The 22,409-nt window shown below is 42.3% G+C and overlaps 1 protein-coding gene across 1 annotated transcript; it reads left to right on the forward strand.

The window, feature by feature from the left end:
• Nucleotides 1-1,414: 1,414 nt before the first annotated feature.
• LOC120494898 (uncharacterized) lies at nucleotides 1,415-6,089 on the forward strand. Its single transcript, XM_089135195.1, has 5 exons — nucleotides 1,415-1,617; nucleotides 2,393-2,556; nucleotides 5,092-5,568; nucleotides 5,756-5,830; nucleotides 6,002-6,089. Exons 1-5 carry the CDS (start codon nucleotides 1,415-1,417, stop codon nucleotides 6,070-6,072), a joined length of 990 nt encoding a protein of 329 aa, XP_088991321.1. The 3' UTR covers nucleotides 6,073-6,089.
• Nucleotides 6,090-22,409: the final 16,320 nt, after the last annotated feature.

The following is a 22,409-nucleotide window of genomic DNA, read 5'->3' on the forward strand; positions in this document are numbered from 1 at the left end:
GGCATGAGGATGGAAGAGCACGCCCCGTCACAGCTGAAAGGAACTGCTTTTAACTGCCGGCATCAGCTCCAACACAGGTGCAACTCCTCAGTCAATGACGTCACTCACTCCAATTCCCTCCTGTAAACCAAACAGAAAGAACACACACAACACCCAAATATAACCCATACTGGTTCATAACAATATATAAAAAAACCATGTTGTATATGCTAATGAAATACACTATTATATATTTATATATATAGGTTTATACAAGTAAGTTTGGTGATATATTCTTTTTTGATTTGTTCTTCTCTTTCTCTGCAGATTCCTTCATCCCTGTCCTTTTACAAAAACAGCACCATCTTGTTTATTGTTTTATTTGTATTGTTTATTCTCTCTCTCTCTCTCTCTCTCTCTCTCTCTCTCTCTCTCTCTCTCTTGACATCTGAGTGCTGGTTGCTTTTTAGAGGGACGGAGGACTTGGGTTGCTGGTTCTTCTCCACTGAATGTAATTAACTGAAAGTTTAAAGGTCGGGATCAGAGAATATCATTTGTTGGTGTTGTTTTAAGCACACAATATACCAATTTGATGGATAGAGACTGCACATAATATCTGGTTATTACACCAAATGAAATTTGGGTAGCACTTCATTTTACAGTCCTGCTGTTACCCATGTATACTATGTACTTATTATAGTAATCACAATAACTGGGTTATAACTAGGCACTAACCCTGGACCTAACCTTAGCCCATATACTTACCTTATATTAGCCAGTACTTTCTTAGATGCAGGAGTCTGCACAATATAGGCCAACAACATATAAGAAAATATTGCTGTTGGCATAAAGTCTAAGTAAATCAAACTTAAGTTTTGTGAGGAATGCCAGTATTCAAAGATGGTTTATGACTCCAGGAAAGCAAACAGCTCTTTTGAACATAGGCAAGGCAAGGCAAGTTTATTTATATAGCACATTTCATACACAGTGGCAATTCAAAGTGCTTTACATGGAAGAAATTAAAGAAGTCAGAATAATTAAAACAGTTTAGAATAAAAAAAATCATAATAATAAAAATAAAATACAGTGTCGAAAATAAAATGTACAGTAACAGTCGGACAAGCAGTGGCACAGTGCTCATTCAGTAAATGCAATCAATATAAATAGAGGTGGAAGAGATTGAGTTGGTTAACGGTGCAACTGGACCTCTAGCCCAGGGACGTAGAGGTCCAGTTTATGTTTCACTTTAGTGTGAACTTTATGTTTCACACTTTTTCTGCACTTAAATAATTTTCCAGCTTGCAAACATCCAGATCTAGTATTACCTTTGATAATTTTAGAAAAGGGATATGTTGATATATAGTGATATATACTAGTTCGGATCCCTGTATGATTTTTTAATATTTATATTTTTTGTATGTGTGTACATTTCAGAATGACAAAGCCAAAATTCCGGCCTTGCCCAAGCTGCCAGGTCCGTCAGCAGGCCAACCGCAAAACCTGCAGTGCTTGTTTTGTTACACTGCCAAGCAAGCAGTTATTAAAAACTACAAAAATTAATGATGACTGGGGCCAGAGGGTCATCAAAAACAAAAATGCATGTCGGATGGTTGCCTCTGCCCAAACAGCTGTAAGTAAAAATGCTCATGCTTCATTAATTGAGTGGTAATCAATATTAAGCCCAAAGTACATACAGTATTTGGTACCATGTTTGTTTATGGACAGAAGACATTGCAGTCACGCTGTGTGCTGTGTACCAGGCTTCACATGCGTGCTTCGATGTTAGAAGTTGGCATATCTTGTCAGTATGAAATTTTAGACAGAAAATCGCTTTAAAACATCCCTATTACTTTTGCAGCACACATGACACTCAAGTGATAAATGTACATCACATGTGAGTTGCTCTGATAAACAGTTTGCCAAAACGCTGTCCATACACAATATGTAAAGGTACTTTCATTATATGCAGGTGCACTTCTGTTGTGAAAAAAAATCTTGAAAATGCATTGGTGTATGTACATAAGTAGGCAATATTCTAGACTACCCTTATATTAAAACACTTAGGGACTGGGGATTGAACTATAAATCAAGTAGTACTTAGTTTATACACCAAGTAAACTGCCCTCTGTTTCTGATTCAAAGTCAGTGTGGAGTAGACACCATCTTCATTACGGTCACAACAACTGATGAATTATTTTTAAACAATATCGAGCCTGACAGTGACAATTTAAGAAGTACTCAAGAATTAATATATTTTGTATTAATTTTACAATATATCTTTATTCATCGCATACTTAACACTTATTGAAAGCGTTAACAATTTACCAGATTAGGTCTTTAAATAGTAGATGGACTGCCATTTATGTAGTAATGTAGCAACATAATATATTGGAATGTGTTAATTACTTTGTTTAATTTCTGCCTTGGGCTATTTGCCCATATTATTTATCAGCAAGTGGCACAAGGGCACAGGCAAGTTGATGGCAGATATAGTCACGCATCTGCCATCGACGCAAAAAAACACGCGTTTATTAACCAGCATGAGGAGGGCATATGACTTCTCAATCAAACTGGATGGTAAGATAAGATTTATGTATAATTTATTAGTGTTTGTTGTTGATTTCTTTGACAATGTGTACCGATTTTTTTTTGCTAATGTCACAACAGATGTACTCCAGCCTCAGCAGCCCCTGCCCCAGAAAGACCAGTCCCTGCCCCTAGAACAGCCTCAGCAACACCAGGCGCTAGACCATCCCCTGCCCCAGAGAGACCAGCCCCTAGAACAGCCTCAGCAACACCAGCCCCTGCCCCTAGACCTTCTCCAGGAAGACCAGCACCTACCCCAGAGAGACCAGCCCTTAGAACAGCCTCAGCAACACCAGGCGCTAGACCATCCCCTGCCCCAGAGAGACCAGCCCCTAGAACAGCCTCAGCAACACCAGCCCCTGACCCTAGACCTTCTCCAGGAAGACCAGCCTCTGCCCCAGAGAGACCAGCCCCTAGAATAGCCTCAGCAACACCAGCCCCTGCCCCTAGACTTTCTCCAGGAAGACCAGCCCCTGCCCCAGAGAGACCAGCCCCTAGAACAGCCTCAGCAACACCAGCCCCTGCCCCTAGACCTTCTCCAGGAAGACCAGCCCCTGCCCCAGAGAGACCAGCCCTTAGAACAGCCTCAGCAACACCAGGCGCTAGACCATCCCCTGCCCCAGAGAGACCAGCCCCTAGAACAGCCTCAGCAACACCAGCCCCTGACCCTAGACCTTCTCCAGGAAGACCAGCCCCTGCCCCAGAGAGACCAGCCCCTAGAACAGCCTCAGCAACACCAGCCCCTGTCCCTAGACCTTCTTCAGGAAGACTAGCCCCTGCCCAAGAGAGACCAGCCCCTAGAACAGCCTCAGCAACACCAGGCGCTAGACCATCCCCTGCCCCAGAGAGACCAGCCCCTAGAACAGCCTCAGCAACACCAGCCCCTGCCCCTAGACCTTCTCCAGGAAGACCAGTCCCTGCCCCAGAGAGACCAGCCCCTAGAACAGCCTCAGCAACACCAGCCCCTGCCCCTAGACCTTCTCCAGGAAGACCAGCCACTACCCCAGAGAGACCAGCCCTTAGAACAGCGTCAGCAACACCAGGCGCTAGACCATCCCCTGCCCCAGAGAGACCAGCCCCTAGAACAGCCTCAGCAACACCAGCCCCTGACCCTAGACCTTCTCCAGGAAGAGCAGCCTCTGCCCCAGAGAGACCAGCCCCTAGAATAGCCTCAGCAACACCAGCCCCTGCCCCTAGACCTTCTCCAGGAAGACCAGCCCCTGCCCCAGAGAGACCAGCCCCTAGAACAGCCTCAGCAACACCAGCCCCTGCCCCTAGACCTTCTCCAGGAAGACCAGCCCCTGCCCCAGAGAGACCAGCCCTTAGAACAGCCTCAGCAACACCAGGCGCTAGACCATCCCCTGCCCCAGAGAGACCAGCCCCTAGAACAGCCTCAGCAACACCAGCCCCTGACCCTAGACCTTCTCCAGGAAGACCAGCCCCTGCCCCAGAGAGACCAGCCCCTAGAACAGCCTCAGCAACACCAGCCCATGTCCCTAGACCTTCTTCAGGAAGACTAGCTCCTGCCCAAGAGAGACCAGCCCCTAGAACAGCCTCAGCAACACCAGGCGCTAGACCATCCCCTGCCCCAGAGAGACCAGCCCCTAGAACAGCCTCAGCAACACCAGCCCCTGCCCCTAGACCTTCTCCAGGAAGACCAGTCCCTGCCCCAGAGAGTCCAGCCCCTAGAACAGCCTCAGCAACGCCAGCCACTACCCCAGAGAGACCAGCCCTTAGAACAGCGTCAGCAACACCAGGCGCTAGACCATCCCCTGCCCCAGAGAGACCAGCCTCAGCCTCAGCAACACCAGCCCCTGACCCTAGACCTTCTCCAGGAAGAGCAGCCTCTGCCCCAGAGAGACCAGCCCCTAGAATAGCCTCAGCAACACCAGCCCCTGCCCCTAGACCTTCTCCAGGAAGACCAGCCCCTGCCCCAGAGAGACCAGCCCCTAGAACAGCCTCAGCAACACCAGCCCCTGCCCCTAGACCTTCTCCAGGAAGACCAGCCCCTGCCCCAGAGAGACCAGCCCTTAGAACAGCCTCAGCAACACCAGGCGCTAGACCATCCCCTGCCCCAGAGAGACCAGCCCCTAGAACAGCCTCAGCAACACCAGCCCCTGACCCTAGACCTTCTCCAGGAAGACCAGCCCCTGCCCCAGAGAGACCAGCCCCTAGAACAGCCTCAGCAACACCAGCCCATGTCCCTAGACCTTCTTCAGGAAGACTAGCTCCTGCCCAAGAGAGACCAGCCCCTAGAACAGCCTCAGCAACACCAGGCGCTAGACCATCCCCTGCCCCAGAGAGACCAGCCCCTAGAACAGCCTCAGCAACACCAGCCCCTGCCCCTAGACCTTCTCCAGGAAGACCAGTCCCTGCCCCAGAGAGTCCAGCCCCTAGAACAGCCTCAGCAACGCCAGCCCCTGCCCCTAGACCTTCTCCAGAAAGACCAGCCCCTGCCCCAGAGTGACCAGCCCCTAGAACAGCCTCAGCAACACCAGCCCCTGCCCCTAGACATTCTCCAGGAAGACCAGCCCCTGCCCCAGAGAGACCAGCCCCTAGAACAGCCTCAGCAACACCAGCCCCTGCCCCTAGACCTTCTCCAGGAAGACCAGCCCCTGCCCCAGAGAGACCAGCCCCTAGAACAGCCTCAGCAACACCAGCCCCTGCCCCTAGACATTCTCCAGGAAGACCAGCCCCTGCCCCAGAGAGACCAGCCCCTAGAACAGCCTCAGCAACACCAGGTGCTAGACCATCCCCTGCCCCAGAGAGACCAGCCCCTAGAACAGCCTCAGCAACACCAGCCCCTGCCCCTGGACCTTCTCCAGGAAGACCAGCCCCTGTCCCTAGAACAACCTCAGCAACACCAGCCCCTGCCCCAGAGAGACCAGCCCCTCCACCTAGAACAGCTAAACCCACAAGACCAGCAAATTATAACACTTCAATTATTTACAATCGACTCTCAGGCTCAGCAGCATGTGGAGCCACTACCACCCAGGAAAAGACAAAGTTAGTAATATTGCATTGCACCACATCTGTAAATTTGCCCTATGTTTTTATTTATTTATTTATTTATTTTTGCAATCAGTGCACAATATGAAACAAGTTACAAACAGTGAATTACACCTCTTTCAATTAACTAAGCCATTCCTCCAAGATACTAAATATATACAACCTTTTTCCCTTGCACCTTAAACCCCACTATCCACCTCGGGCCAAGGCAGACGAGTCCCATCATCTATCCAACCTAAACTAAAGAAAAGACGAAGTAAGTAATCTTGCCTTGCACCCCATCTGTAAATTGGTCCCATGGTTTTATAATCATTGTATTAATATAAAATAAATTAACCAATGTGAAACCAACCCCCTTCTATTAATTGAGACTCTTCCCCAAGATACTGAATATATAATTTTTAATATGTTACCCTTGCACCCTAAGCCACAGGTACAGGAGCCACACAAGCCCCACCCTCTACCCTGGCCAAAAAGAAGAAAACAAAAAGCAAGTAGACATTCTTTGCACCCAATGTGTATATTTGTTTCTATTCTTTGCACCTATTTCAGCTGCCATGTGTTCAGGGTCGGCACTAGCCATTTGGGTGCCCTAAGCACCCCCACCCCACCCCAAGGAATAACAACCATTCAGAATTTCTTAGTTTTGGTTCTCTTTACTTACAAAATAACTGCTGCAAATAAATAATTTTACATGAACAATGGCATCAAATATGAAAAGAAATAAATAATATAAAGGTTCAAAATTATAAATACCAAAAACTACCACAATTACTAAAAACAAAGATTTTGAACTGAACAATGTAAACACAGAAAGTTAAAAGTGCAAAAAAAGTTTAAAGAGGAAATAAATAACAGTATAAGTATGAATTTTAAAGTGCAAATAACCATACATAACTGCACAGTAGAATTTACTCAACAGAGGGACTATATCTCTATAAAGAGACCATTCTGCTGTTCTATAGAACTATATTAAACATTTTCACTACCATCAGTTGTCAGAGGCCCTACAGAGGCACACGCCTACATTTCCTTGCTGCAAAATCAGCTATCAGGTCATCGTATGACAGTTTCTGAGCCACGTCCCCATTGATGCTGATGACAGCCAGACCACTTAAACGTTCCTGCCCCACTGATGAACGCATGTACGCTTTGATGAGTTTGAGCTTTGAAAAGCTTCGCTCAGCAGAGGCAACTGTGACGGGGAGAGTCAGTGCAATACGAAGAGCAATCCACAGATTGGGATATACCTCTTGAAGCCCATTGTTATGCAGAAATGTCAGCATTTCCAAGGCAGATGTCTGTGGTGAAAGCTGAGGAAGGTTGATGATTTCCTGCATCATCTCAGGTCCATCAACGTCAGCCAGTTCCTTATCCGTCATTGTCTTTTAGAATTCATTGCAGTGTCTCTTCAAGTCCTCCTTGGACATTCCGTTCACTTTACTGAAGTCAAGCAGAACTCCATGTTTTTCTTTGACTTGATTCATGGTCTCAAATCTCTCCTGTAGTGACATTAAAGCAGAGTCCACGACACAATTGAAAAATGTGAATTCAAGCTTTTTAAAGGCATAATTGAGGGGCTCATCAGCAGCTTCGTATGCAAAGTGCCTTTTTGTGCTCCTGAGCCTTTTCTCCTTAAGCTCTGTTTCTATATTCAGGGCCTCACAGAGTTCCTTGGCAGTTGAAACAGCCTCATCTAACCCAGATTGTCTGTATTTGGAGAGGTTGATTTTGGTACTGTCAATGAGCCTGACAGCAACATCAAGCTGCATGGAACTGGATTGCAGTAGCTTGTTCACCTGGTTTGTAATGGTAAGTAGTTCACACCACACAACAGAGCAAATCACAAAACGAAATGAGGCTACTTCCTCAGCAAGAGCTTGAGCCTCCACTTTTGCCACTGGATCATTAACAGCCTCTATTGCCTCCAGGAGAGCATCTCTCACTTCCTTTGTTTGATTTCGGACATCTGTTACACTCTGAAGCCTACTCTCCCATCTAACGTCACTCCAAGATTTCAGAGTGAGTTTAACATGTTTTGTTAAAATGGACCATCGCTGGGTGGCACCGGAGAAGAAATTGAACAGCTTCTGCAAATACCCAAAGTAGCCAGTGGCATCTTGTGAGGACTTGGCAGCATCAGCTATGACAAGGTTCATAGTGTGAGCTCCACAAGGGACAAACAATGCTCTTGGGTTCAACTGTAGCAGTCTTGTCTGAACACCTTGCTTCTTCCCTCTCATGTTGGCTCCATTGTCATAGGCCTGTCCTCGACAATTTTCAAAAGGAATGCCAAGCTCCTTCAATTTCTCAAGGACCTTACCTGCAAGCGACGCGCGAGTATCATCCCGCTGTTTCTTCTTTTCTCTTTTTTCCGCCCCCGACTCTTGATGCCTTTTCGAGGCCATGTCTGATGATGTCGATCAGGTGTCTGTCAAATTTGACACTGATTGAGGAACAGACCACTGGCAGGCCAGGTGGGGAAGTGGGGGCACCAGAGGGAGACTCGCACAGGAGAATCACCTTTTTCTCGACTAATTTGGTCTCTAGGCCTACACTGTAAACCCAGATTTTGTTTCTACTTAACCTCACGAGTGATCATTACTTATTCTTTTATGTTTTGTAAAAACCTGCTATCATTACTAAACAACATTAGTTGTTTGTACTATTTAGCTGAAAAATGTATTGCACTAATCAGGTTTAGTAGAGATAACTTGGTATGTTTAGTTTCCTAAAGTTCAGAATTTTTTTTCCACACACGCCATTTTCTTTGACTCGTGATGGGCATACGAGGAGGGAAACGCATGCGGCAGGTCAGGCTGCGTCATGTCTGCATACTATGTCCATCTTGCAGGCATACCAGGCTGACCTGCTAAGGGACATGAGTGAGAGTGAGGAAGTCAGCACTGACGTTGTTTGAGAACTGCGTCAGGCTGCTGATCTATCTCTGCACGCCACCAGAGAGTCGGCCAAACTAGTGAGTCGATCTATGGCCGCCCTGGTGACCGCAGAGAGACATCTTTGGTTGAGTCAAACAAATATGAAAGAAAGAGAAAAATCTTTTCTGTTAGATGTTCCTCTCTCTCATATGGGTCTTTTTGGTGATGCTGTAAATTCAGTCATTGATAAATTCCAAGAAGAGAAAAAAACAAGCAGCAGATTTTATCACGGTTATCACGGAACAACAGTGGCAGATTCACTCTCTGTAAGCCTCCTCTTGTCGTCCTTCCAAGCAAGAAGGGGTAGAGGCTTGCACAGGGCGCTGGATGAGGTGTAGCAAGAGCTGTGGCCCTTTGGTAGGGAACTATTCATTGGTCTCAACGTGGCGTCAATTGACCGATTGAAGAGGAATGTCTCGGTTACATATGGTAACCCCCGTTCCCTGAAGGATGGAACGGAGATGCCATGACCTTTTGCCACATCTGCTTCTGCCCGCCGGGGTGGCTAGCTTATCAGGGTTGGCTCCTCAGCAAAAAAACTGAAGTGCAATTGGACTTGCTTCTCGTTATATACCCTCGCTGCGAGGCTGCACAGCTGATGGAAATGATTGCATGCCAATGTGTATTGGCTTTTTTATTTTCTATTTTCAGTATAGTGGTGTCTCTAGAGAGATTCCTATTAGTCAGTCTCAACGTGGCTTCTCCGTTTCCTCCTTCAGGGAACAAGGGTTACCATACGTAACCAAGACATTTTCGGTTTGAGTTAATTCAATCAACTCTGAGTTGGTTGACTCTGAGTTAAGCACGTGCACCACGACTAAGAAACAAATTTATGATTCACCATGGCAGCAGCACCCGACAAAAAGACGTCCACATACTTTCGAGTTAATACACAAGTGTAATTCTTAATCATTGTTATATTATCAGGTGAAAACTGACATAAACATAAGTTATTGAACTAATACTCATTTTCATTACATCCCACAAAAAAAGAAAGAAAGAATGTGGCAGCAACACAAAATGAACAATACATTCATAATTCAATCAGTTGAATCTTTATGCATAAAAGGTTCATGGCTGTAGGCGACATGACTTCACAAACATTTGACATATTAGACAATTCATTGTCTGTTTCAATGTGCAGCTGCTGTTTTCACAGAGTGCAATGCTCTTTTCACATAATTAAATGTTCTCTATACCAAACATTTTGAATTAGGCTAATGAAATTAACATTTGACTTCTACTGGGCCAACAACAAGAAGGCATAGGCTAGACCTGCACCATCACTGATAGATGAAGAGGAGATACAAAATAGTGGAAGAATATTAAAATCCAAAAAGAACGCTTTTGTATTTGTAGGAAATAAAGATGACCAAATAGATTGTGAAAAATTTGTGTGTATTTAAAAACAGCTGTGGTGGTGGTTACAGCATATATCTCGGACCATCCTTCCATCTGGGATTCTTCCATTCCATAACGTTTTCATTTTCGGAAGGTGCGATGATGGGGATATGCATTAGCCTGGCTGCGCCCTCCTACGCACTTCCGCTCAATTTCATTTTACTTCAGTACTACGTCTGGGATCGCTCCATATCCAACGCATTCTCATCCTTTAACGTCATATAGAACGCTATATGACAAAACGGCGCTATACTGCGCACATGGCACCCGTTATCGTTAATATAACACGTGCTGTGAGGGCTAAGTTTAGGTATGGGGTAGGGTGTGCGTGTCATATTCACGCTAAAGGATTTATAACGTCTTGGGTTCGCGTGTTATATTAACGATAAAGGGTGCCATGTGCGTAGTATAGCGCCGTTTTTTTCATATAGCATTCTATATGACGTTAAAGGATGAGAACGGGCTGCCATATCCTTAGGTTTCCAGAAATCAATTTTTTGTAGGACCAATCAGCGAATAGAGGGAGTGGCTGAGAAAGATGACGTTGATGTAAGCGCGTCAGTTTGAGTTCAGTAATGGCAGCGGAGAAAGACGTGAGAAAAGCTATTCGGTCCGTTGTTGGAAAAGAAACTGCCGAATATACAGAATTTAAAGCCGGATTGTTATCATCTCACCTCTTGTTGCACAACTGAGGACCAAGTGAAGGAGGCAGAAAGTTTGGAAGTTTGTGCTGGGCAGCTCGTGCACGATGACCGTGACATTTTGGACGGACAGTTTAGCCTGGTGTTCGCGGTGTTCGGAAGCCCCGAGTCCTGGCTGCTAAACTATTGTTGAAGATCCGCTCAGGAGTCATGTCAGTCGCTCATATTCCCAACTGTAAATTTACTGATTCTTGTGATGAATAGAACATTTTGAGCCCTTGTGCACTCGTGCAGGAGGTTGGTGTGTCAGTTTTACATGTCGTAAATCATACAAATTGGTTGTGATTTTTTTTAAATAATTGTCATAAATAAAAATGTGAAAACCCATACTTTGAAGATATTTGATTTTCAGTTTTAGATGGCAATGGTTGATTTGTTTTACTAAAAAAAAACTAAATGCCACATAAAAATGTACAAACACATACTTTGAAGACCATAATTAAGGTAATTAAGAAACAGTAAGACGTAATATGAAAAATTGTTGTTTATTACACATTCTGCAGATAGAGACAAGACTGACCATTCACTGTAGCTGCTACAGCATTTGCGGCAGATCAGAAAACGACGACAGCGGCGTATTTGTAATGATTAGACACAGCTTCCACCGTTAAATGAATATATCACTGTCCTTCGTGTCAAATATACATTTCGAATCAATAATTGTTCCTAGATTAACAAAACCTGCGGCGCTCGTTGACTGAAATCCTATTGTAAACATAATCCTCTGATCATTCGGACTTGTTGTTTCCAGCCATTTCGGCGCGTGACATACGTCACTCACGACACCCCGTTAGCGATTGGCTATGGCAGATCGTGAGTGACTTTGGGCAGATCCAATAGATTTGAACTTTAATAGTGAACCCGCCTACAAGGAAGGAAACGTTTCTCAATGGAGCGGTTCCAGACTGTATGTGGAAAGGAATGAACTAGAGTCTGGTTGAACCAGGCTAGATATGCATGTCCACTGTCCTGCAATCCTGTGAAAAACTTTTCTTTGATAGATCTCAAGGGTTTGTGTCCAGGAAACGACACAAAAAAATCTCAGAAAGAGCCTGAGAGTGAGGCACACTTTCCTTCCCGCTCTGATACAGCAGCCTTACTAATGTCCTCTCTCCGATGTTATATATAAATGTGAAATGATTGAATGTTATGTGGACGAGTGTGGCGTTTGAGAACTGTTACTTTTATTAAACACGGGAAAGTGTGCCAGCGCCTGATTTCCTCCAACACGTAACTTGACGCAACCGTTATTATTTTTTTCTCTCTCTCTGGGCAACATCAACTTTGCGTTACAGGTTCTCGCCTCCTTCTTCCCACACAACAACAAACCCCGTTAATGTTACATTGGCAAACTCATTAGTGAATTACTCCTCGTTTGTATTTATTTACAATTTATTTATTTGCTACCCAGACAGCAAACTGACATTGAATCAACGTGGAAACGACGTCTCTCATGACATTGAAACAACGTTGATTTGCTCATCGAATTAACGTTGAACCAACGTCAGACGCGGTATTCTTCAAAGCTAAATGAAATCGAAAATTGGTTTGCTTTCATAACGTTGAAACAACGCGTTGATTTCAAGTTGATTTTCCGTTAGTTTTGAAAGAATGACGCGTCTGACGTTGGTTCAACGTTAATTCGATGAGCAAAACAATGTCAGATCAACGTTGTTTCGATGTCATATTTCCACGTTGATTCAATGTCAGTTTGCTATCTGGGTAATGTTTGTAGTCTCTACACATTTAATGAAATATGACTGTTTATTATGACGCAAAATTACGATTTTTACGTCACAATAAGCAGGAAGTAAAACACTAAAATCCTTATTTTTCCCATCTCCGGGGAAAATAAAGGAATAAACCATGACCATTCAGAAATATGACTGGGTTTCTAAAGATACAAAGTGTCCCTTTAAAAAATGCCAGCTAAAAAAGCTTTGCAATTTATTCCGCCCCACATGAGAACAATCTCTCAGCAATATTTAATTCTACTCATTTATTGAGTTTATGAGGCAACATGCAGCCTCATACATTTTCTCATACTCAGACTTGCACAACTAAACAGCTCTGAATTACACACATTATGCACATCCTTTGTGCTTCATTTTGTCACAAGAGTAATAAAAGCTTCCTGTGTTTTGGAAGAGAACAAATTAGGAAATTGCGTTAGTTTCTACTCTATTCTAATATGACCAAAGTCAGTTGAACTCACCTCACATCATAATCATGCCTTTCAAAGATGAAAGCAGGGGCTCCCTAGAAGGACTTAAAAGAACAATAGAGATTTTGTGCAAAATGGTGACAAGAAGCCCATTAGTTAATGGCTGTTAATTACTGAATCTGGGTTTAAACCTGGTAGATTGAAAGACTGAAATAATGAATCACCAATGTTCCTGCCTACCATGTCTCTGAATCAATGCACATTTGTAGAATTGGAATGCAGTAGGAAAACTAAAGTGCTCATTAAAAAACACTTATAGGTTTTTGAGCGTAGAGACTTTAATCTGAGCTCGTTCTGCTATTCTCAGATGCATTTTATATTTTCATTGCTGTATGTATCCCAAATTGTGATTCAGAGGGATAATACATCTCTGGCTACTGCCAATACTCATTAAATAATCCTACAGACCCGTATCCATTCTTACCGGACACAAGCACACACGCATACAGCAGAGAGCCACATTACTGCTGCTAGGCAACTCCCCCTCAGAGGAGAACGAGCCCTGGCTCATTGTTTCCTTGCCAATCAGAGCATCTGTCTCAAGGTCTCACTCTTTTTGTTCCTATTTACTGAAAGACAGATTCTACACGTATATTGTTCAGAGTGCAGTCCAGCGCTTTCCAACTTTTAAAAGCTCAGGGGCCACAAAGTAGGATCTCATGAACTAATAGGCTTGCACTCCAACATTTTCATCTTTATATTAAAAGGCATGTGTGCTGTGTTTAAAATCATATAATATTTATATTTATATAGAATCATATAAGCCCAAATAATCATAGGTCTATATATTATTTGGGCTGGAATTTCAACCCTATACATCACCACGCAATTTTGTCTGCACCGTTAATCTGCCTTGTTTGGCACAAGAAAAAGTCCAGTTGGTATGAACATAAAATCTTGATATATTTATAGAATTTTTATCCACCCTGTTTAGGAAAAGATAGATACAGGGGTTGGACAATGAAACTGAAACACTGGCCAATGTTGGAGGTTTCACATCTATATGCCTGGCGGCCAATCTTCAGAGTGAAGCACGGGTGGATCAGTGATGGTTTGAGCTCCAATATCATGACAATCCTGATTGTATTTGATGGACACGACACTGCCGAGGACTACCAAACCCTTCTGGAGGATCATGAGCACCTGATGCTCAAACCGCATGATCATGCACCAACACACACAGCAAGACTTGTGACAGAAGGGTTTGATGAAGATGAAAGTGACGTTGAACATCTCCCATGGTCTGACAGTCACCAGATCTGAATATTATTGAGGGTGTTTTGGAGGAGCGAGTCCACCAGCATCATATAGTGACCTGGACACTGTTCTGGAAGAGTAACGGCTCATAATCCCTCTGGTCACTGTGAAGGACTTCTATCTGTCAATTGGTGCTGTATTTGGATGCAAAATGAGGCCCTCACCATTCTAACAAATTATTGTGCAGTAAAACCAGGTGTTTCAGTTTTTTTGCCCAACCCCTGTAGAGTAGGCATTTTAAAGTAATAATCCCTTCTCAATGGCTGTTGCAATTGTTATGATATCTTTATTTTTATTTAAATTTAATTTACCAACAATGCCAAGTCTCAAGAGTAAACTTTAGTACAGAAGCTAGAGCAGAAATAAAATGCCGAAGATTAGAGAAATGAAAGAACAAGAAGTGTTTGTTTGTTTACATTCATAACCCGAGACGTTCCCCTTCAAAGAGGAACTTTGACACTGCATTATGTTGACACTATAGGAACTTAAATAGTATCATAGAAATAGTAGGCCAACCATAACCAGATGGTGGCATGGTCAGACACAGCCGCTACTCCGGGTCTTAAAGACAATGTTTTAATGTTTTTTGGTCTTAAGAGATCAAAGACAGTGCTTTTATGCCATTTAGTCTGGTCTCCTCATCTTTAAATAGTCTTTCTTAAATGTTTGAACATCAGGAAATCACACTGTAACATGTCTACGATTGCCAGTGCCTTGTAAATATCACCCTTTGCCGGTGACTATTGAGAACCCGTACGAAAAAGAAGTATACTAATGGCTCAGTTGAATAAACTTCTTTTTTGTAAGGGAAGCTAGAAGCACTGACTGAGAAGCTTTGTCTGTGAAAGCCAAACCCTAAAACCGCGGATTCGCTCAGCTTGGAATGTGGCCTGAACCTAGAGTACTCTCCCTGTATCTATGGTTAGTATAGTAACCAGGTGAGTGTGAGTAGAAGGATGCACAAAAAAATATATATATTTGTAGGCCTCGCAGAAGGTACTTTGGGAATACACAACCCCATTTCAAGAAAAGTTGGGACATTTTGTAAAATGCAAGAATCTGCGATTTGTTTCCTATAATTAAAAGGAAATGTAATCCGACACAGTGGTAAACATGCCACTGCCCCAACTTTTTTGGAAAAGTCAAATGAGGTAACCTCTATTCAAGTCATTTTTGATACAAGACAGACAACCATTTCAGGTTCCAAAGGGACAGACTGCAGATTTTTTGCTAAATAGGAAGTAGACAGTTGAGATAGAACACCGACCCGAAAACCCTTGAGAAAGCCGAGAAATTAGATGATCTGAGAAAGATGAGGGAAAGGCAGCTAGATAGTGTTGCTACGTTAATTGGTGTCGAGAGGTTGGTACTTTTTTCTGATGAGGTGCATTTCCTTGTGTCGCAGGTCTGTAGCGACGTGGGCAAGCAGATTTTGGTTACGAGTCCTTACTGTAGCTGCAAATGTGAATATTTATAGGTAGAGAATGCGCAAATGGATTCATTTGTTATTACATAGTGGAATGACATTCAACATAATGATGGGTTTGCCTTTTACATCAAATGAAGCGCTTTGTGGTTCAGCACCATGGACATTGTGGCAATCGTACATTTTGGGGCAGAAAGATGTTGAGTGTAGGGCTGCAACAACTAATCGATAAAATCGATTATAATCGATTATGAAAATCGTTGTCAACGAATGTCATTATCGATTAGTTGGTCTGATTACGTCACGGGGATTGTTTACATGCTACATGCGCTTCTTACATGCGCTTCTTACATACGCTTCATGAGGCACACACGCAGTCTCTCTCCCTCGCCGGTCTGTGCGCAACACGGACGGTTTGGAGCACATTATCTTCTGTCTCGCATGCGCGCTCTTGATTCCGTGAGTTTGAACTAATTTGCGGGCATCAGGAAACCGCTATCAATATGCAGCATACACGAAAATCATTCACCTTTTGGCAAATTCGCCGTTTTGAAACCAAAATAGGTGACCTGCGTTAATCGTGTATACTTTATGAAGCCATACTGTAGTATAATGTGAGAAAGAAATGTATATTTAAGTAATTAAATTCAAGTTAACGTAAGCTTTTCCCTCCACTGCGGCTGTCAGTCATTCTCTATTCGGTGTTCAAACAGCGCGTCGCGTTACAATAGTTAACATCATGAAACTCTTTCCAAGATGATTCAATGTTATTATTATAATTGATCCGTAGATAAAGGTCTATGCTTTCGTAATATAATGACTATCTTGCTAGACTTTTATTGCTGTAACTTAATCACTTTCTACTGAGTGTCTGTTAGATCACAACACTAGAGTAGAGTCGGCGCAGTGTAATTGTTCTTCACGTGCACAGTAGCCTAACTGAAATTTAAAACTGTTAAAAGAAAAGGCTTAATAAACTATTGCAAAGATACTGTATAATACACAGTCAATATTGCTTCCTCAAACAGCTGTGCATCTGATTTTTACGATGTTTTTCATGAATGTACAACAATACAAAGAGTTTTACCAGAGATAGTGCTACACTTATTGTCTCTTATTTTTTCCCCACTAAGGAATGTTTTTTTTCACTAAATGTTCAGATTTTATAAAATTATTGTGCACTTGTGATTTTTCTATCTAGGCTAAGTTTTTCTGAGTTATCCACTAATCTAGTTTACAATAGCATTTTTGTCATAGGTTATGGTCATATATTTTTTTTATTTGTTGTTTTTCTATATAATGAAGTTATCTGTATTAAGTAGATTGTTTAACACACAAAAGAGTGTGGTTTTTAGGGTTTTATTTAGTTATAATAAACAAAAAATGAAATAATTTTTTTATCCGATTAATCGATTAATCGAAAAAATAATCGTCCGATTAATCGATTATCAAAATAATCGTTAGTTGCAGCCCTAGTTGAGTGACTGTGTGAACTGCACACAACGCAGGTAAGGGCTCTTTGGCAACCAAAATGACGAACAAGTAGTTTAGTATTTTGCTCTGTTGCGGCCAAAAAACCTTAAATATGCGGCACGCTTTCTTAAAAATGCAATGGAATATGCAGGATATTTATACAATTTTATGCAATGAAATTGCGGGAACTTGCAAAAAGTGATCCCCCCAACACTCTGTTCTCACTAGGCTACTGCCTTAATGTAAAAAGTAATTTCTTATTACTTCCTGTGATAAGCAAGCATACTACATCACAGAAAGTGCTGGAATATTTAAGTTCTCATCTTTAAGTTTTATTTCAGACCTTCATAAACACAGTCAAACAAGTTCTGTAGCTTTGCAAAAGGAATATGCTACAACTGCTGTAAAAATTAATATATTTGTGTATAAAACCCTCCCGTTTTACAGCTCTTTGATGATGTTTATGTTGCGTAATTATGTCACTTCATAACGTTTCCATGGCTGCTCTTGTGTGAAGCAAACATTTTTCTACTTTCTGCTAAGATGTGACTTTTTTGCAATGAAAATATGAGGATTATGAACTCATGCAAGCCCCACATATCTTGCACGTAAATCGCCCTGTAGTGGCATAGATTTAGATCAAAGACAAGGGCCACAGAACGGCCATAGTTGGTCCAAGTGTCAGCCAATTAATAACCCACAACTGGCCCTGCATAACAGGTTTTATTCTTGGTACAGATGCTCAGCCTTAAAGCTACACTGTGTAACTCTTTTAGTTTATTCTTAGCTAAAAACACATAGTTCTTTCAAAAATATGTGTGCTCATTAATGTATATTTACTTTGTTCAAGTAATAAAGTATTCTCGTGAGTGTATAATATACCATTGAAAATACATACGGGTAAGGGGTTCTAATGTCGGTCGCCATGTTGACCCTCCATCTTGAAAGTACATTAGCCAAAGAGGGACATACCCGTTAATTCAAGCTTCGTCTTTCGCGTTTACGTTTCGGTTAACACTCATGGACGAGGTCGAACTGGAAGCCATGTTAATCTTGGACTACATTGGCCACCGTAGGAGTTAAAACGAAATCGGAATTGAGAGGAACAGAAACTAATATTCACTGGATGGTCATATAATAGCATATACACTGCTAGATGGGGGTAAAAATCACACAGTGTAGCTTTAAGTAAACTTAAGTAAACAGCCTTAAGTAAACTGATTCTCAGGGTGGTGATGGTGCAGTGGATAAGACACTTGGACACACATGCACATTGTTATATTTTATAAATTGCATATTAGTTTTGTTAAATATTTGAGTAATATTCTGTTAACACAATCATGCCAATAAACTACATTAAATTGAATTAAAAATCACACACACACATGCAGACTATAAGAGAAATGTACCAGAGAGTGTAATCACAATCCATTTTTTTAAGTGTATCAAAATGTCAAAAAAGCAGTAGCATAGTCCAAATTATTACGTGTAGCATCTGATTTTCTCTCTGGTGGTATACAATAGTTTTGTAGGATCCATTCTTTGAAGGTCACATTTTTACATTCACATTCAAACATACCTTCCCTGAAACACAGCAGCAATAAGCATTTGATATCATCGTAAAATTTGTCATAAACCTTCTTGAGGTTTTCATTGCTGAAAATTCCTCCCCTCAAAGAAATCAGGACAGAAGTGGTTGAAAGAGACCAGGTGTGAACGGAAATGTGCCTCCTTAATCTACTTGTGATCAGAACGACTAAAACGCATACCATGTGGAAACGGCGTAAGTATTAAGATTGACCATTTGAGTTCAGCAATAAGCAGTACAATCAAATGCTTCACATGTGGACTTTACATGCACAAACAACAGGTTCTTCTTTGCTGCTTTGTAAGCTAAAGCCTAGTTCACACTACGTGATTTTAAGCCCGATTTAAGCCCGATTTGCAAATCGTTGAGTCGCCGACAAGTCAGGGTGTTATCGCGTGCAAATCGCGGGCGATTAGCGGACGATTAACGCTCGCCAATCCGTTAGTGTGAAAGAGCCAACAACGCATCAAAGACAGCTCGCAGACAGCTCGCAGACAGGTCACCGAGCTCAGAAAAATATCTAGCATGCTAGATATCTCGAGCAGTCGCGCGACTCAATCTCAGTGATGTCATGAGTACAGCCAATCATAGCAACGCATGGGTTGAGGACACCAGGTAAATCTTACTTTTTCTTTTTTGCATTTTTTTTTCCTCAGAGCAGATCGTCAAGCAAACAGTGTGCAGCACTAGTTTCTGTCTGACGTCCATATTCGCGTGTTGTGTTCTTCTCTGCAGTTTCGCGTCATTTCTGGTTCGTTTTATTGCGTGGTTTTTCGTGACAAAACATGGTTTCTAGACCGGATAGAATTGTGTTGTCAACTCGTTGTTTGTTTGATTATTTTCAGGATTTAGACCGTACTATAGTACTGAAACAGCTCTCATTGAGTCACAAATGATATGCTCTTATCATCCGATCGTGGTTGTATCTCTATGTAGTGCGTTGTTAACTCGTGTAGTGAGTTCCCAGACAGCAAACTGACATTGAATCAACGTGGAAACGACGTCTCTCATGACATTGAAACGACGTTGATTTTGCTCATCGAATTAACGTTGAACCAACGTCAGACGTGGCAATCTTCAAAGCTAAATGAAAATCGAAAATTGGTTTGCTTTCATAACGTTGAAACAACGTTGATTTCAAGTTGATTTTCCGTTAGTTTTGAAAGAATGACGCGTCTGACGTTGGTTCAACGTTAATTCGATGAGCAAAACAATGTCAGATCAACGTTGTTTCGATGTCATATTTCCACGTTGATTCAATGTCAGTTTGCTATCTGGGTTACCTCCTGTTGTGGATCAATCACGTTGTGTTGTGTGGTGTGAACAGCTAAACAACTTGAACACTCCTGATTTCACTGAGAGCAAGTCATGTAGTGTGAACTGCACAGTTCAGCCCGACATTTTAAAATCATGTAGTGTGAACTAGGCATAAGTTGAACTGCATAAGACTGCCCCCTATATGTCATGTTCAAGAAACCAATTTGAAATTATTCGAGCTTTGTGACATGGTACATTATCCTGCTGGAATAAGCCATCAGAGGATGCGTAACAGTCTTTGAATTTTTGAAACTGAAAGCTCCAAGCCTAGCTTGATGTCTCTCACAGTGATTAAGGTTTAATTTACACGTCCAGGAGGAGACAGATGTGCCTTCCGAGTCCCACACTACCCCCCAGATGCTCTTTTTGGGAAAAAAAAAAAATTCTTGAGGTATAACCTGCTTCATATGAGTGAGCACAACATCTTGATGTCGTTCCCCTGACTCCTCCAATTGAGATAGTGTCAGCCAATCATCTATATATAATAATTCAGTTCACAAATGCCCTGGAGTCGCAGAGGAGCCAGAGAAGGCAGCATCCATGTACTTGTTTAAGGTGCATTGGGACAAGGCGTCCTCTAGGGCCCTTCTCGCAGGGGCCCCCATCCAGGAGGACTGCGATTCCGTCAGCGCCCGGCTCTCTTGTGCTCTCGTGCTAAGTGTGCCTGTGAGGGCAGGCAGGGCGCGTTGTGGAGTTGTGGGTACTCATTCCCCCAAAGTGTCATTTAACGCAGTTTGAGTTCCCTCGAAAGGGAACATCTTCGGGTTACGACTGTAACCATTGTTCCCTGAGAAGGGAATGAGAACTGCGTTCCTTGGCCACGCCTTGCCCTGGCTGGTAGCGCTTGCTTCATCACAGAAGCTGACATCTCATGTGTGCTGGCATCTCTATAGCTTCCTACTATTTGTCGTCACACATTACTTCACCACGTCACTCCAATCGGAGATTGGCTTAGTTTCATTCATGCTTCAAAGGCGCTACACTGAGGGGCGTTCCCCAAAGTGTCATTTGATGCAGTTCTCGTTCTTGTTCCTCAGGGAACAAGGGTTACAGTCGTGACCCGAGGATGTTTTTTTCTGGTCATTGGCGCAACTGTTTTCTGGAACTGCAAAATAGCACTAGGGAATGTTTGCGCCGAAACGCCTCCTTTTTGCGCCGACCCGCCCAGGGAGCGCAAGTTCATTTCCTAGTTTACCAATGTGCGTCTGTGGAGGGAAAAGCCCGCTTTGCGCAGGTGCAAAATAGGCATGATAAATGCGTCAGTGTACCAAGTCATTTGCGCCGGGTGCAAGATAGGGCCCACAGAATTACAGTATAGAGATAAAAGCATCTTCTAAATAAATTAATGCAAATGTAACCTGCAGAAATGGTCCAAAATAATACAATATACTGTAGCTAATATGTTGTTACATATCGCCCAGCCATAAAACCTCATTAAAGCATTATTAACTTAACAGGGCTACTTTGAAACTAGGAGTATTGTGAAAAGATCTATACAAATAAATTTGACTTGATCTTGACTGAATGGTCAGTCCACCTTGAAATTGCCTTCACACCTGTTAACATCAGGAAGAAAATCAACAATGAAATCTGGTTGAGTGGCTGTTTCAGTATTGTGTTTTATTTAAATCGTCTCACAGTTAAATGTTTCTCCTTTTAAGGATCTTGTGTCCATCTCTTACAAATTAAGATCTTACTAGTGGAAAAACCTTGCCCAATCAGAGGACCAAAATTAACTACTCTATACAATTACATTAAAACTTGATCACCTTGTCACACAGTTTTGCTCAAATCTCATCGATAAGACATCGTTCTGTAACATTATTTATTAATTCATTTAGCTTTTTGCTGTATTGTATAAATATAGCCCAACAAAATAAATGTCAGAAACATGCTGGGTAATATAGTAACACTTATTTGGGACAGATAACACTAATTTTTAACTAAAACTGTGAAACTTACCCCCTCTCCACACAGAAATCTTCCGCTAATATTTTTCATTTCATGTGAGCTACACACTTTTAATTATCCTTGCACAAAGAAGATGCTTACATGAGCCGGAAAATGTTTACTTTTTAATTGAATTAGTTTTGTACTAATTATTCACTCCTCTAGTCTATATTCAGTTTCACTTTGTCAGTATTTTGTTTTAAGTAAATTAAATCTATAAACCAGCACCAGAAATCCACACACTGACAGTGCTGCTCTTAAAAGTTCGCGCACTATACTTTTTGATGTTGATCACTAAAGACAAGACATCCATATGGACCAGGTCAAGGCAGTCAAGCCTGAAGACAACCCCAAGTACTAGTAGACATCTCTGCTGCGTAAACGTTTAGACACTGCTTCTTCCTGTCATTATCTGTGTGGAGAGGCTGGTGTCATATGCACATCTTCTGCATATTTTATCTGATGTTTAGAGAAAATGAGGGGACGGAACAGCAGTTCCCCCGCCTAAAAAAAAAAAATGAGTCTGGCAATAGTCTCACATGCATAAGGCTCCGAGGCA

This window comes from Pimephales promelas, chromosome 9, assembly GCF_988280905.1.
Source record: "Pimephales promelas chromosome 9, fPimPro1.hap1.1, whole genome shotgun sequence".
Lineage (NCBI taxonomy): Eukaryota > Metazoa > Chordata > Actinopteri > Cypriniformes > Leuciscidae > Pimephales > Pimephales promelas.

Excerpts from the sequence above, each read along its gene's own strand:
- LOC120494898 (XM_089135195.1), top strand. The coding sequence starts at position 1,415 with ATGACAAAGCCAAAATTCCGGCCTTGCCCAAGCTGCCAGGTCCGTCAG. Across the intron at positions 1,618-2,392 it reads GCCCAAACAGCTGTAAGTAA|AATTTCTGCCTTGGGCTATT; the intron begins AAATGCTCATGC and ends ATTACTTTGTTT. Across the intron at positions 2,557-5,091 it reads CTTCTCAATCAAACTGGATG|ACCAGCCCCTGCCCCAGAGA; the intron begins GTAAGATAAGAT and ends TTCTCCAGGAAG.